Raw genomic sequence first — 16,512 nt, forward strand, 5'->3', positions numbered from 1 at the left:
AGAGAGAGAGAGAGTGTGTGTTAAAGAGATAGTGTGTTTTTAAGTGTTTGTTTAAGATGGAAAAATCACCGGAAGTGCATTCCAGCTCTTAGCATGACATGTTGTTCTCTCTCTCTTTCTCTCGTGGGACTGACGATTCTGTCTTTCTTCATTCAGAAATAACATCTTGCCGTCTGTGGTGCGTTCACTGTCTGCCCATCAATGAGGAACAGGCTCGTCTGAGGGTGAAGGGATTTCCCTCCACACGACATAAGACAGTTCAGCTTCAAGCGCTTTCAATCTTGGAGGACAATAACTGATTTTTTTCTCCCTGTCTTTGATTGTTCTGCAGTATGAAAAAACAACTTGATGATCCATCACAGTCAATATGAGGCCAGAATATGGTCAAAGTTTCTGTTTATGTTCCTCTGCCTGTCACTCATCCTGGCAGTTATGGGAATAAAGGGAAGTCTCCTCTGGGAAAACAATCCTCAAATACTTGACGCCTTACAAACCGACAGCAGCTGGCAATGTAAAGGTCTGAATTGAATTAAAATAAAGACGCAAATAAATAAAGACAGTAAAAGATGTACCACTGTTATCAACACATAACATGCAGAACAGATTCTAGCAACATTTAGTAAAACCTGATCGACTGAATTAAATACAGGTCTGATTGTAGCTGCTGCACTCCATGCTGTGTGGAGCACCTCTTTAATTCTACACCTTTAAAATTATATATGATTAAATGTGTGTATTTTAGCAGTGTAGGAAATAAGGACACTTGATGAAGACTCAAATGGTTTTCACTTTGAGTATCATGTTGAAGACTGCAGTGCCAGAGAGTAACTGTTTCAGTGTAATATTAAAGAGCTTTCAGTGAAGCCTTAAAGAATTAACTTGTTAAATACGTAGCTGTAGCCACCAGCTGATTAGCTTAGCTTAGCATAAAGACTGAAGAAAAGGGGAAACGTCTCGTCTGGCTAATAAACGCATTATTTTCAGCCAGAACGTCAATAAGCATAAGTCCCAAAATATCAAGAAAACAAACAGGAACCCACATTAGCTTTCCTACTGAAGTCTCCTTCTTACCAAACTTACAATCATGAACACAGACTGGTTCTGTGCATTAATGTTTGATGAAAGCACAACCAAACCAACATTCAGTGGGGAAAACTGCACTGCTAACGTCACTTTTAAAGCTCCTAACTTAGCTAATTAGCTACGCAGCTGTAGCACATTAAACAGTATGTTAATGTGCCTGAAAATGTGTCTCGGCCTGTTTTAGATGCTGGTGCGGTCCTTACACTTTAATACCACTAACAACAACATATCTGCATTTGGCTTGTGAGCTATAGCACTTAGATGTTTATTACCAGAGCTCATCCTCAGAAAGAAAGAAGTCTGAAGTTTCCCAAAAGACATTTTTTCTTCCTTTTATAAATAAAAACGACTATATTGTATAACTATTGGTCAAATGGCGTGCCTGTGCTTATAGCCTCACATGTAGAGGTGTCCACAGTTTGTAAAACCATAGTTATCTTCTAGGTTCCCATGTTATCTTAAAATTAAAGCCATGTAAGTTCTGACTGCTATAAAACTGTATAATAACCAGTTAAAGGAGGTTTTCTATGTCTTGAGACAACAGAGACCTGATTTGTTCCTACTTGTTATTCCTTCAAGTAATTTAAGGAAACTAAGTTGGTCATTATTACTTCTCATTGGCTGTCACTCACCGTCGTCGTCCAGTCAGAGAACTGAACCCGGTGAAGGAGCGGCTCCTGTGGACCAAACCTCCATCTGAGGGGGAGTCGAATCGCAGCTTCACCGACATCCTGCAGAGAGAGAGAGGGAGAGAGAGAGGGAGAGAGCTTTTAATCATCAAACCCATCTATGGAATATAGAAAAATATATCATATTCAGTCCCTATTAACTTTGCCCACACAAACACACACACACTCCCAAACATCAGCCCAGATGTGCTGTAAAACGTCCGTGACTTCAACGAGACATTCAACCAAACCTATTGACTCTTGCTCTAAGTCAGCCAGCTCATCTACATAAGTCATTAGAGAGGTAGTATATCTTTTCACCATCTTCATATTGTGGTTGTCTTTCCAACATAGATTAGCTTAGCATATAGCCTATCTAAGTACAGGAAAGGGGGAAGTTGACAGAGGTTGTGACCGAGGCTTGCTCAACTGTTGGAATTGGACCACAGTGCAAAAATGGGCGGGACTTAGGAAAGGTCAGTTATGCCACTCATAACTTACTTGTACCCAAACATGAACCAGTTTTGAATGCCTGCCTCAATACTTCCAAAAGGCCTTGTTATTCCAATATTAATAAGCATCTGCAAACAGGCATTTTCAGACAAGCTATTTACTCTGCTCTTTATTTATTTTGTATGTAAGACAAACTGCTGAAGCCAAGAGTGCAGTTTTAATTAACAGGTCACCTGCATTGCTGTTTTATATTTTATCATTTATTTCTGTTGTTGTCGGCTTTGTTGTCCACTTCTTCCCAACATACACACACACACTCACAAGACACAAGACCACCCTTACGCTCAGACAATGCAAAACAGGAAGCAGAGCACCAAAATCTCTGGGACACATTAACAAAAAGGAGGAACATCCTGAAACAGACGCACAAACATGTGCACATGCTGGTGTACAGATGGAGGACAGTTATATATTTGCATGTAAGTTTGGAGGATGTGTAGCTCAGATGGCAGAGCGTCGGATTTTAAGCCATGCTAGTTGCAGGCCTCTTGGATGGAAATGTAGGTCGACCCGTCGGTCTACCACTGTGACCCAGACTGAAATAATTCACCAGCTACTGGATTGGCTGACATTAAATTTAAGCCCCATAGCTTTTGTAAGCGCTTGAATTCCATCTAGCACAAAACAGCAGGTCAGAAAGTTCTAGTATCCAGTCAATCTATCACATGGATTGGTACAAAAGTCTTTAAATAGTCAGTCCACTGAGTTCTCCTCCTGTGCCACCATCCGGTTCACATTTATAACTCTTGGTGACCCCCTTACTTTTTTATATTTTCCTCACCCACTTTCTTTTTAAGCCTGTCAATGTCGTTCACCTCCGAGATAATACAGACTCCTCTCTGACTTTGGCTTCTAAGGCCTTGAATTGCTAATGTGCATGTGTTCAATTAATTGTTCTTTTTTGACAAACTGCTTTAAACAGCTGCTTGAATTTAAAACAAGAACAACCCAACGACCTTTTTGTTCACTGTGATGGATAATTACAAGGGACACGTTTTTACTTTTAGTAAAGAAAGTCACTGTAGTTGTTGTTGATTGTGCTATATGCATGAAATAAGCTTCAGATAAAACAGTATTATTCTATAAGAAAGTGACCATTAAAATGTTTTATTTATGAAGGTGAAAAGAAAACAAAGTGTGGCATATAGTAAAAAGGTCAATCAGTGATGAAGAACAGCTGATATTTACTGTAAATGAATCCCATTCACACTGCACGAAAAATACTGTGTGCAGGCAAGTATATGATAACGATGTGCTCACACACACACACAGTCTGGACACCATCTGCTGAGTCTTTCATGTGGTTCCTATGATCGCTTGAGTTTAGTTGAAGCTAAAAACAACAACATTGCTATTCTTTTAGTCTTCATGGTCATCAGCTGGTTTCTTCCAGAGTTCAGAATAAGTCGCAGTTAAAAGGTTTTGTATCATAGCTGACAAATCCTGTATTTATGGGAAAGATTAATGACTGTCCGAGCTTCCTCATTCAGCAGCTTATTAGGGTTAGTCTGTTTAGGATCATCTTTCTCCTCCTTTGTGTTCATTTCTGCAGGTTCTTCATGTTAAATTCTGAGCTGCAGTCTTGCTCGAATAAGCTGAATCAAGGTCATCCACGCTCAGTTTGGCTTCCTCCACGACCAGGATTTGAACTAGAGCAGAAAAATGCTGCCAGCGTAAGTAGTTCAGGAGTAACCCAGTTTCAGAGTCCTGAGCCAGAATGTAAAATACACTCTGGTCCTGATGCCAAGATCAACAGAGTCACCAAGCAACCACACATAACACACACACACACACACACACACAGGGATGGAGAAACCAGGTCTGATCATTACGACCCAAAGTTAGTCCAGTAAGCACTTATACACACACACACACACCACACACACACACTTGGGTCAAGAGTCGTTAAGGGAGAGAGAACATGTTCTGCTCTTTGAGTTGTCTTTTCAATTGCACTCCAGACTAATTCTTCCTCTCAGAAACATAAGGATTACTCTGTGTGTGTGTGTGTGTGTATGTGTGTGTGTGTGTGTGTGTGTGCGTGTGTGTTTGTCATGGTGAGGTCATAGAGCAGAATAAGCCTTCCGGGGACAGACTAGGCAAACAAAGACCTAAGAAGACAGTAACGAGGATGGATTTCTTTGTCTAACGCACACACACACACACACACACACACACACACATCCCCCTGGAGACGTTACCATGACAGGTGACAAACCCCTGAATTAAAGCAGCTGAAAAAGGAAACTCAGCAATAGTAGGTGGAAATTAAATATTACAGAATGTGTTAAGTGTGTGTGTGTGCGGTTCACAGTCTGTGGTGAAAAGGTGTTTTTATAACAGACTCTGAGTGCATATTTTCTCAACAAGTTGCTACAATGTCCTGCACTGCCCCGGGACAATCACACACACCTACTGTACACACTCATACTGTACACTCACACATCCACTATGTCTCTGTGGACAACAACAAGTTGGATACAAAGGAAATCAGTAAGCAGCGTTCAATCAATAACTTTCTAGATTTAATAAGACCAGAGAGGTGTTAAAGGAATTCTCCGCTGAAAACCTACACGTGGAGTTGAGAGCATTCATCACTTGTAGGCTTGTAAGGTGGCTCTGAAAACTGACTTTAACAACCTTAGTTATTAGAGGATTCAAACTGCAATAGTTTCATGCTGTATAAAGGATCAAAATGTCTATAGAATCGTCTCAAAATACTCCTGTGGTCTTCCATGTCCATAATTTTACTCGGTATGTTGCAAACACAGATATTGTATGTTTGATTAAATGCAGATAAATACTAAACTTCAGTACATTACGTAAGTTAACCACCCCGCGTCCTTCCTATGCAGACTTTGTCGCTCTTTGTCCTTCATACATGCGTGTACTTTTAAAGTCTAGGTGAGGCAAAACGTAACACTGACACAGTATCCTCCAGTGGATGGGATTACACACTTTGGTGTAAGACTGGGCTGCACCAGCACCTTAGGGAATCAATTACTGTTGATATTTTACATCTTTGTTCTGTAGCAGGTGGAAATATCTGCCAGAAAAAACCAACAAACAATACACAGTGTTCTTTTTTAAACTGTATTTTTCTTTTAACCTCTTGTGTTATCCAACCTTTCCTCCGTGGTATAAAACTGTACTGGCACTTTACTGGCAGATCTAAACAGCGTATTGCACTTTATCTCTTCAACAAGGCGAGCTATGTGAGAACATATGTAATGATGCTGCCAGGCTGTATTCCTGTGTTATTATGTTGTCAATGGATCCATGAGGAATGTGAAACAAATATCCTTCAGTCTGCCCTCACCACAGGCCACCAGCCCAGCAGGCAGCATGTCAGAGCACATCTCATCCCAGATTATCTGTGTGTGTGTGTGTGTGTGTGTGTGTGTGTGTATGTACGTCTATATTTGCATGTGTGCCATTAAGATGTAAACCCCGGATAAGACAGGGGCCTCTGACAAGCCTCAGCACTAATGTCTCAGTCATGTGGAGGCTCTTTGTCTTACCTGGAGCCAACAGGTGAGTCATTATGAGAAAGGTAAAGACATATTATGGAGGATTTTACCTTGTGAGTGTGTGTGGGCTCTTCACTATTAAGTCTAAGTGACACAGGATGATAGGACACAGCCAAACAAATTTAGTTAAATTTCACAATAAGAGGGTTTTATCTAGTGGTGAAAATAAAGGCACGGTTCGGATGTTTTCAAGTCTAACATCGTATTCACATGTCCAAACTGATTTTTTATTAATAACATGTCAGCAGAAAAGGGGAAGTGGACTGCATGTACAGCAGATTCTTCCTTTAATTTCCTGTACCATATGTTTCTCTTTTAATTGAAATATACAAAATAACCTTGAAAATCCCCCAGAAAATTTGTTCATGTTAGAGGTTTCTGTGTCAGTGTTAACACTGGACAGACACACAGTGTTCAGCATCCAAGTGGAACAACAGGGATCTGCCACTGTGCTTCTGCTCTGTGTCTGCTCAGTTAGCGTACCTTTCTCTGGCGGACGGCTGGAAAGTGCAGAGAAAGTGAGGTACATGACGTAACAGCTGATGATGGAGGCTTGAAGGAGTCCCGACCGAGGCTGCTCTGCAGAGACGGAGAGAGGGAGAAAGTCAGGGTCAGGAGAAGGAATATGGTTCCTCTCAGAGAGTTAAATTAACATTAATTAGGGTCCTTACTTTTGGTTTTGTTTCTGTGTCCTTACATTTGGATTTTTGCCCAACAACAAAATAACAACAAGTAACTAGTACCTTTGACCATGAGGTAAATATGGTGGCGTATCAATACCTCAGCCTATACTTAAAAGCACTTCAATAAATACTCAGTTACTATAAGCAGCTGTATGTTTGAATCATAAAACCCAGACATGTACTGACAACACAGGCCTGAAGTCAGCGTTTGGTTTTTAAAGGGACAAAGAGATAATATTAGCTTATGTCTAATTATTATTATCTGCAGCAGCACTGGTTTGAACAGGGGGATGTTTGCAGAGCTAGAGATGGACTAAGTGTTATGTCACTGCTGAGAATCGATGACAGACATGCGAGCGTGTTTCATCAACTCACTCTGCTTCACGCACGGCGTGACTGCAATGAAGGACATGAGGCCACAGAGTCCCAGGTTGATCCACAGCAGGGCCTTGTTGAACTGGCAGGCGATGGGGTGTGTGTAGTACTTGTACATGAAGGTGAAGGCCATGGTAGCGATAGTGTAGAAGAAGAGGGTGGCGCACATCACCGCCAGATACCAACGCTTGTTCTCTGCTGCTCCGGTCAACCTTAGGGGGGGCACAGAAGAGTTTCAGCTTCATATCCATCCTGCAGAGATATTAAAGCCCCCCTCCACTCAAACGTTTCTCTTCTTGTTCCTACAGTTGGATGTTTGAACTTCACTGTGCAGAATGATGTGGGTGCAGAGTTTGACACTAGAAGGATTTTCTCCGAGCTCATGGAAAATCAGATTTTAAGGGGCAGGGCCTACGAGTGGGATTTGTGACATCATAACTAGTTTTTAAGCCAATCCTGGTCCAGTGTGCAACTTATACAGTGTGATGTAGAACCTTGAAGTCACCAGTGCACCAACACTGAGAATGGACTTTACAGTGAAATAGAAGACATCTTGTGTCCAGCAGGAAAACTTCCGAAAGTAATAACATTTGCATATTCATAGACTCTGGAGTTTTTAATGAGGTAGAATGAGCGGATGCTTTTTTAAATGATTCTAAAATGGAAATTATACTTTTTTGCAGAAAAATCTTATCAGACACACAATATTGATCCAAGCAGACTATTAATAAATATTTATTAATAATGTCTGGAAGGGATCTTTAATTCTGCTTAGATACTGCCTTGATACTGCTTTATTCCAAAATGAGAATTCAAGCAGCCTAATTGCATCTTAAAGTGACAAAATATTTAGCAATTAAAGCATCTTTCAAACTATTCTGATGGCATAAGTGTGTGTTTGCAAAAAATGGATGAAATTGAAATAAAAACTGGTGCAGTCTATCTGTTCCTGGGTCAGGTAATGGGTTGCTATGTGGCATCAAAGTCAGATATTTTCAAATGCACCACACTTGTTATAACATGTATATAATGTTATAACAGCTAAACAACCCATGCAGCATATTCCAGTTGTGCACGTCTAAAAGTCTTGTGTTCTCTTTATTTTCTTCACTGACAGTGATCTCAACATGTGCAGTTACTTATTGCATCTAAAAGACAGCATTGAAGTTGATACAGGAGATAATACGAATATTGCATATTTGTATAGACATAAAGGAACATTGTGTCATCTCTGTCACCGTAGGGAGGGAATAAGAGGATTTTTAGCCGTGTGCGTTTGCTTTGGAAAAGGTCCTGAATGAATAAATCCTCTTAGTTGTTGTTGCTACAGCTCTGCCATGTCACAGCAGAGTTCAGAGGTGGCTGAGAGAGACTGACGGCACAACAGCAACAGCTGGATGCAGTAAATAACATCTGGCTGTCAGGGGACAAGTCTGGCTGAGTGAAGGAGGACATTACAGAGAAGACACAGAGAGAGGAAGAAATATCAACAAGTAAACAAATGTAAAAACAAACAAGCACACAAACAAACAAAACAATAAAAAAGTAAAGTACAGGTGAGCAACATAGCAAACAATAAAAGAACCGAATGGAGCGCAGCCTTAGCTCAGGCAGAGCACTGAAGGCACGCTGGCGTCAGGTAATTGGCATCGGCTGTATCATTCATGATTCATCAGCTGTGTGACTGCCAGCTGACTGGGAACATCCAATCATATCCATTTAACCTGCCACGTCTCACAATTCCTCTGCTGATACCGTCATCGCAAGGTACTGTTGACTTTTATAAAAAGGTTGAAAATTTATCAGCAACTATTTTGATAATCAAATAATTGTCACTTTTTAAGAAAACATTTGTTGATTCCAGCTTTTCAAATGTGAGGATTTTATGTTTTTCTTGTGATATGGCTGTGGTTGTGGTAAGAGTGTTTTCACCATTTTCTACATTTTTTCTAACATTCTTTGAGCGTTGCCAAATTTGATTGTATAACCATTTACTGTAAATGATAAATTCCCTTTTTAAAGTATCTGTGGCTGAAGGGGAAAAAAAAAGAATGAAGGAAAGAATGGCTGTAAAATAAAAACCACAAAGAGTAAATCTGCAACCGAGCAAATAAAAATAAAACTACAAACTAGAAAAAGTAAATTAAACAGAAACAAAGTTCCAGATGTTGAGACTGACAGGACAGATGTGGCTGAAGTCAGTTCAGTTCTGCTGGACAGAAGATGAATCCATCATGACCAGTGTAGGAGACAGACTCTTCTCCAGATGTGAACCAGGCTGGAGTCTGTATGTACAGTATGTATGTAAGATAGACCTTAAATAACATATTGTTATTGTTCTGTGAGAACCACGTATAAACTGTTCACCAGACGCTCTGTTTTGTTTTTTCAGATAAATTCTTTTTTAATTTGACAGCGTACATTAAAGAGATGACAGAAGAAATTCTGGACGTCCCATAGCTGGCACTCCAACCCATAAATCCAACTCCAATGGTTTATATATTCTAAGAAGGATAATTCTCTAAACCTGTGAAGGACATTTTTTCTTTTTATTTACTTCTTTTAATCTAATTTATTAGAAAAAACCCTAATGGTTTGCAGTGGAGAGCGTCAATATGAATGCTCATTGTATGTGCACTGTATGAACTGTACATGTTGAACATGATAAATCGCCTTTCCCACCAGTGAAGTACTAAACCTCTTTGGCCAACACAACACAAATCCTTCTCCTCAAACTTCTGAATCACTTAGCTGCACTTTTCCTTTATTATCTCCAGTTGTTTTAGACCAGGGATTTTTTTTTAATTCTTTTTTGGCTTCTGACCTTTTAGTATAAAACAATGTCCACTTCATCATTACTTGCATATTTCTAGGTCAACCTAAGATTTTCCCTTTTTTATTCGAATAACTTAGATCCCTGAAAGGTATCCAGTAGCTCACTCTTAGGATTTTATCTTGGATTATTGTGAGCAAGGTAAAGTTTTATGGGAAAGACTGCTTTATGATAATATTGGATTTAAAGGATTTTTGCATCAATGTGATGAAGTCAGGGGCAACATGAGGCCAAAATTATGTGGAAACCTAAACATTACACCCATATGTGATTATGAAACCTGTTCCCAAACTGTGAGCATTAATCTGCTGCAACAACAGCCTCCACTCTTCTGGTGTCAGGATTTCCACCAGATGTTGGGACCTGTCTGCAGGGACTTGCTCCCATTCAGCCACAAGAGCATTAATGAGGTCCAACACTGATGCTGGGTGATAAGGTCTGACTCACAGTCAGTGTTCCTGTTCCTCCCAGAGGTGTTGGATGGGGTTAAGGTCAGGGCTTCTTCCACACCAAACTGTGAAAAACATTTCTTTAAGGCGCTCATTTTGTGCACAGGGGCACTGACATGTTAAAACAGGAAACAAAGCTGGAAGAACATTGTTGTCTCAGATGTCACAGTCAGGGACATTTGAGACAACAATGTGCTGCTGTAAGATCCCCTCCAGACATGTGATAAGACATATACAATAGTCTGCTTGGAACATGATGTGTGTCTCATAGGTTTTTTTTCCTGCCAAATAATAATTATAATAATAATTTCCACATTAAAATCCTTAAAAAGGGCATTTACTTCTTCTACCTCATTATAAATTCCAGACTTGGTCATTTCTAAAGTTTTGTCCTGCTGGACACAAGATGTCTCCTACTTCACTGTGGTCGATTCTTATTGTATGTGCATTGGTGACTTCATGTTTCTACATCTCACTTGTATAAGTTGCATACTGGACCAGGAGGTCCAGTAGATGTTCAATGAGCTCAGAGAAACTTTCCACTTTCAGCACATGAATAGGAAAACATCCTTCTAGTGTCCTTCCAATTTTCAGAAATTTCCTGTGTTTTGATTTATATCCCTAGCACAATACAATACCATGATATCATATTTTTACTTATATGACCCTCTCACTCACCAGTTCTTGTTCCATGTGTGTGCAAAAGCTGTGATGAGGATGAGTTGGATGAGGATGAAGGCAAATCCTCCCACCACACCAACATAATGCCATGCTGAGAGAGGGAGAATGGGAGAGAAAAAGAAGAACCATAAGTTGATTTATTTCAGGGAAGCAAACAAGGAGAAAGATGGCAAGAGAGCAAGCTGTAAATAATAAACCTGCTCTGTTATCAGGCTTGTATCACTATGAGATTTATTGTTCCCAAACAAAATGAAATTAAGCTACAGAGATTTATGGTCCAATAACACAGCAGTGAGTCAACCTGAAGTGTTTTCAGTGGCAGGTCTCTGCTGCCATCTAGCAGGAGTCAGACAGAGGTGCAGTAACACCATCGCCGTCACATTTAGTCTCAATATGGATTTATTCTCAGATGAATCTCTGCAGACTGACAGGAAACAGTTTCTCACCATGCAGGAAGGACTCTGTTGGGATTAAGAAGGCAGCAGTGCACATCGCGAGCAGCGTGATGAACTTCAGGAACCAGAAACTGTCGAGGGAGGACAGACAACACAGAGAAACACAGTTAAAAGTTTAAATCTGAGGACGGAAACTTAAACTGCTCTCTGTTTTTGTCATTTCCATTAACCAACCAACTTTTGTTACATTTTTCTTGATTTTCTTTATTCTTCTTGTTCTTTCCATACACATAACGCTGTGGGTAATAAATCAATAAAAGAAAAGAAGATTTTATCTTTGCTAAAATTATTAGTCAATTAGTCAATGAAAAGAAAAATAATTTTCAAGTTAAAGTGCCAAACAGCATCTAAAATGTGAGGATTTTCAGTTTTTCTGTGATATATATACATATATACATGTGGACTGCTCATCAGAAACAAATCAAACAACCTGAAGATGTCACCTTGGACTCTGGGAAATTATGATGGGCCTTGTTTATTTAAGTATTTGGCCATATTGTATATATTGTCTTTTTATATTTGTATATATTTTCTATGTTTTGTAATTGATATGCACCATTTTACCAAGACAAATTATATGTATGTGAAAACCTACTTGGCAGTAAACCTGATTCTGATGTCAGTGACAACACTGGACCAAATATTTTCAGTATATATAAATAATTATTATTATTATTTATGATCAATAATTGAACTTCCCTCAAATGGAGTGACAAAGTTTGCACATGACAGCATCTCTAGTGTCATGTCCATGTCCATCTGCATGTGACTGTGTGGTCTTTAAGAGGACAAACAAGCTTTCAGGAGGGCACTGGGTCACTCCCTGACCCCCCTACAGACCACAAACTAAGACCACTACTAAGAGCTGTAACCTTTGCCAAAGACCCTGAAGCCTTTCACTGCGGCACCGATAAGACTAGATTTATACCAGCAAGGGCCAGCAATCCAGTCTCTCAAATCCTAATCTGAGCCACGTCACCGCTCTAATCTACTGCACTGCAATGGAAAGTGTAACAATAAAGAGCTTATAATAGACGAACAAGGCCAGGTCAGGTGAGTGAAGGGTGAAAACACACTGACTGTAGTGAAGAAGTATTTAAAGATGTGTGTATTTCAAGAGAGGCGTGTAAACATTTGTGGATTGGATCAGGTCCGTTCTAAATATTCTGATTCAGGGAAATGACATAAAGGTCTTTGTAACCAAATTGTTTGTTTTTCCTTATAAAGCTTCATTTAGGATATTTAGGGCAGGGAGATTGAGTGAATGTGTGTGAGGATTAATGTGTGAAGGTTTCCTCAGCTTTGTGGTTAAAATTTATTTTTTTGTGGTAAATTTAGGTATTTCAGGTGTCCAGAGAAGCTGGAAGGAGGGGATGTGGTCAGCCTTTCTTTCTTTCTAATCACCTATTTGTCAGCAGGATTTTGAAAAACCTTACAAATTGGTCTAAAAAATGTGGTGGACACTTTAATGATGCCAGAATATATGTAATTGAATATTTGTTGTTGCTGTTTTTGAGTCCTGCTGTGTTCATGTGCCCGTACAGACGTCCTGGATTTCTGTTTGTGTTGCATTCATGAACTATTTTGTCTNNTTTGTCTAGTGTTTGTCTGGATGATGTGCAATCATTCAAAAATCAGTCGAGCCTTGGTTAGGGAGGGAGATGTCTGATGAGGTAAACTGACCCGTTGTGTATGAGCGCCCTGAAGTCCTGACTGGATTTCACGTCTATGAGGAAGATCGCCATCATCAGGTAGAAACAGGAAGTGCCAAAGCAGACTCTGTACACCGCCGAGTAGCCCACAAGCATCTCACAGTGGCCTCCGCCATGCGCCTGGTCACACACCATGTTGAAGAAAGGCACCTGAAGCACACACACAAACACACACCATGTATTGTCTCTGTCTGGTAGAAGATTTCAGAAGATGATAAAAAATTGATATGTCCTTTTTTATAGATCTTTATCCATCTTCAATGCAAAAAACGTTTAGAAAATGCCTGAATGAGAATGTCATCATTCACTGAACTTCTCCAAACTCTAAGCAAAGGACAAGGAGATGAGGTTCTTTTATTTTCTTTTAAATAACATGAACAGTTTCAGGCAGTATTTATGTGTTTCACTTAATTGTGCCATCTGATTTTTAATGTATTGCTATAATGCATATCATAGCAATACATTAAGTATTGCATTATAGCAACAGTATTGCTATAATGCATATCACTAAATATAGTGAAGGAAAAATATTATAATTTCCTCTGAAATGTGGAAAAGTAGAAGTATAAAGTAGCATACAATAGAAAAATAAGTTAAGTACAAGTACCGCAAATTGTACTTATGTACAGCAGAAATAGGTTTTATGTGTGTACCCACAACTGCACTCAATAAAGTAAAACAATATCAGTTTATCAAGTGATGTGAGATTTATTTTTCTGTTAACATGTCTGTTGAGCTCTTTGCCCTCCAAAGATCAAGGTACAGTAACTCGGGTGTCATAGAATATCCCGATTCTTAAAGTATTTCATTTTATTTCTTTGTTTTTGACTGTATTTGTTTTTTCTCTGTTAGCTATTAAACGTGCCTCAGCTGTTTGTTGTTCTCTCCTTTCTATTGTCGGATCTATTGGTTGACCTGCAGCCAATCACAGCTCATTTTGGGGAATATAAGGACTGCACAGCTGAACAGCTGAACTTTTGGGGCCTCATCACAGTTTTCTGCTTCCTGCTTCCTGCTTCCCCCACTTTTACAGTGAGTTATTTGTATCAAGACTTTTTTTTACAGAAGGATTACACAGTTCTTTTGTTCTGTTGCCAGTTGATTGTTGGTTGTTATGGTCATATTTCAGTTGGTTTGTGGTTATGTTTTGTTGACCAATCTGGGAGGATAAGATCCAGTACTTACATTTTCCCTGACGAGCTCAGAGACGGTGCGGGACAGCATGAGGCAGGAGACGGCGCAGCTCATGATGTGGAAGAGGGTGTACATGACCCGCGTGCTGGTGGAGGATTTGACCGGCGGACAGAAGGCACAGCAGAGCGAGCACGGAGCCGGTCCACAGCAACAGCATATCTGAGGAGGAGAGGATGGAAGCGGGTCAGCATCTTCACAGACACAACACACCGTTTATATAGCATTTTCCTTAACAAGGTTACAAAGTACTGTACAGAAAAGTCATTTAATTTGAAGTTTTGATATGACAAGAACATTTCACTGTTGATTGAGGGTTTTAGATCTGCCAAATAATCACAAAATAGATGGAAATCTCACTTTTTACAATAAATTTAGGACAGTTTTTAAATAATGTGATGGGACGATAATGGCAAGGACCTTTGTTGCATGCCGTCTCTCTCTCTCTTTCTGTGTTTATGATCTCTCTGCACTGTTGACTATCAAATAATTATTAAAAAACTAATAAGTTCTAACCAGTCACCTGCACTATACATCTAAAAGAGACTAATTAATATTGCAGGTTTCAGACTATACTAATACTCAAACATCATATAAACATTTGTGGAGGCACTGTGTGCTGGATTTCAAACTGTCTGAAGACTTTTGGAGGTCAGTGTTTCAGACACTGACAGAGAGTTTGGCAGCGGGCGGTTGGTGGCAGATTAATTTAATGAGTCCAACAGCATCTGGCCGGTTCTGATTCTAAAAAACCAGGGCTGTGGACAACTGGACGTAAGCCCATCACCACTGATCCTGAACTAAATCTAAGGAGGCAAAACCTGCACGCACATCTGTCTGATGCTTCAGCAAACTGTGCAGATTACAGTCTGGAGGCCTGTCTGCATTTTGAGGGCCACAGCATGATGTATGGGAGTGGAAAAATTGTGGTATTTTTCTGCTTTGCACTGTGAAATGCTCTGATTTTTAATATTTGGGAAGTAGTCACATGAAGCAAGATACAAAGTAAAACTCCCTCTTGGACAAAGAGAACTCCAGTCTCTATTCTGCACTGTACACATGAATGCTTGCACTGAATGCTGGTGCAGTGAATCCAGATATATTATTACCTATCATGTGCAAGTCATATAATCTGATGGATGATGCAGAGACGATTATTCAGCATCTTCCCATTGAAGGGAAGACTAAAATAAAAATAGAGCTTTAATCGTGTACAGTAGCTCAAAAATATTTTGATCCTGTAAGATGAAATGTGATTGAAGGGTCTGTTTGAGTTTTTTGACTGCTCTCGCTGCTACACTGTTTTTGACCCCAAGAGGAAAAAACATGATCTGTGTTGTAACCCTGTGACCTTTCCTCTTTATCTTTGACTAGCTTTATATTTACTTGTTACTTACTATGTTTCTTCTGGTTTTAATGTTATCCTGCTCCTTGTTTTGTATGTCTTGATTGTACTTTTACTTTCACTTGCCTCTGCTTTTTGTTTGCTTTGTTTGCTGACTTTTTCTTTTGTAATGCACTTTGTAACACTGTTAATAAAACTGTCATTCACATACAGTTTTATTTATTATCTGCACTCTGACTATGCTGTTTGTCACAGCTAAGAGGAGGGAAGTTTCTACTGTGCCTGCAGATATCGTCACAACCCCAAACCACCTCACGATTCAGAAAAAAAACTACTTTCTGAATTGAAAAGGCGCCACCGTCATGCACCATGCAGGACTTAAAAACAGATTAAATACATGAGATTTTGTTGGATGCACCAGTGCTTAATTTGTATTTTTGCAACCTAAAACAAATCACTGATTTAAAGATGCTCTCCTTAATCCAGAAGTCCTTAATCATTTTCCTTTTATTTTACTAAGCTCCAATTCATAGACCCTGTGGCTGAATGTGCACTCAGAGGTCATCAATAATAGGATTTTCTATTTTGTTAAGTAATATTTCCTTTCTGCAGGCTGAACAAACCAGGTTCTGTGCTGAATATTGGTTATGTGCTGACACAGTACAACAACTAAAGGGAAAATGTCAGAATCTGCAATGCAACCAGGTGTTTATGATCGCCTCAACCGTTGCACTCGTCTGTCCTCTGGCCTAGTTTAAGGTTCATAATACAGGATTAATAGTCACAGAGTGAAGTTGTTGCAGTGAGCGAGGGGGCTCAAATCGGCTATAAACACAATATAATCACTGTGATGAAAAAAATATGATATAGTGGGTCATACAGTGTATATGTAGGTCAAACAGCAATATGTTGTCTGGCCTATATATACTCAATCAATCAGTCCGACTTTATGTGCATGGCACTTTTCATACAAGCAAAATGTAACACAAAGTGC

General features: G+C 39.6%; 1 protein-coding gene across 1 annotated transcript in view; it reads right to left on the reverse strand.

Annotated features, from left to right (window-relative positions):
* The window catches only part of serinc4 (serine incorporator 4), a 24,079-nt gene that overhangs the window by 3,471 nt on the left and 4,096 nt on the right, over positions 1-16,512 (reverse strand). The window contains exons 2-7 of the mRNA XM_035682484.1: positions 14,168-14,335; positions 12,954-13,132; positions 11,262-11,341; positions 10,813-10,906; positions 6,853-7,064; positions 6,278-6,373 (exon numbers count right to left, since the gene is read on the reverse strand). Coding sequence (XP_035538377.1) covers positions 6,278-6,373; positions 6,853-7,064; positions 10,813-10,906; positions 11,262-11,341; positions 12,954-13,132; positions 14,168-14,335 — 829 coding nt within the window. The remainder of the gene's footprint in view (positions 1-6,277; positions 6,374-6,852; positions 7,065-10,812; positions 10,907-11,261; positions 11,342-12,953; positions 13,133-14,167; positions 14,336-16,512) is intronic.

Source organism: Morone saxatilis, unplaced genomic scaffold (assembly GCF_004916995.1).
Source record: "Morone saxatilis isolate NCDOM2014 unplaced genomic scaffold, NCSU_SB_2.0 Contig11, whole genome shotgun sequence".
NCBI classification, from domain to species: Eukaryota; Metazoa; Chordata; class Actinopteri; family Moronidae; genus Morone; species Morone saxatilis.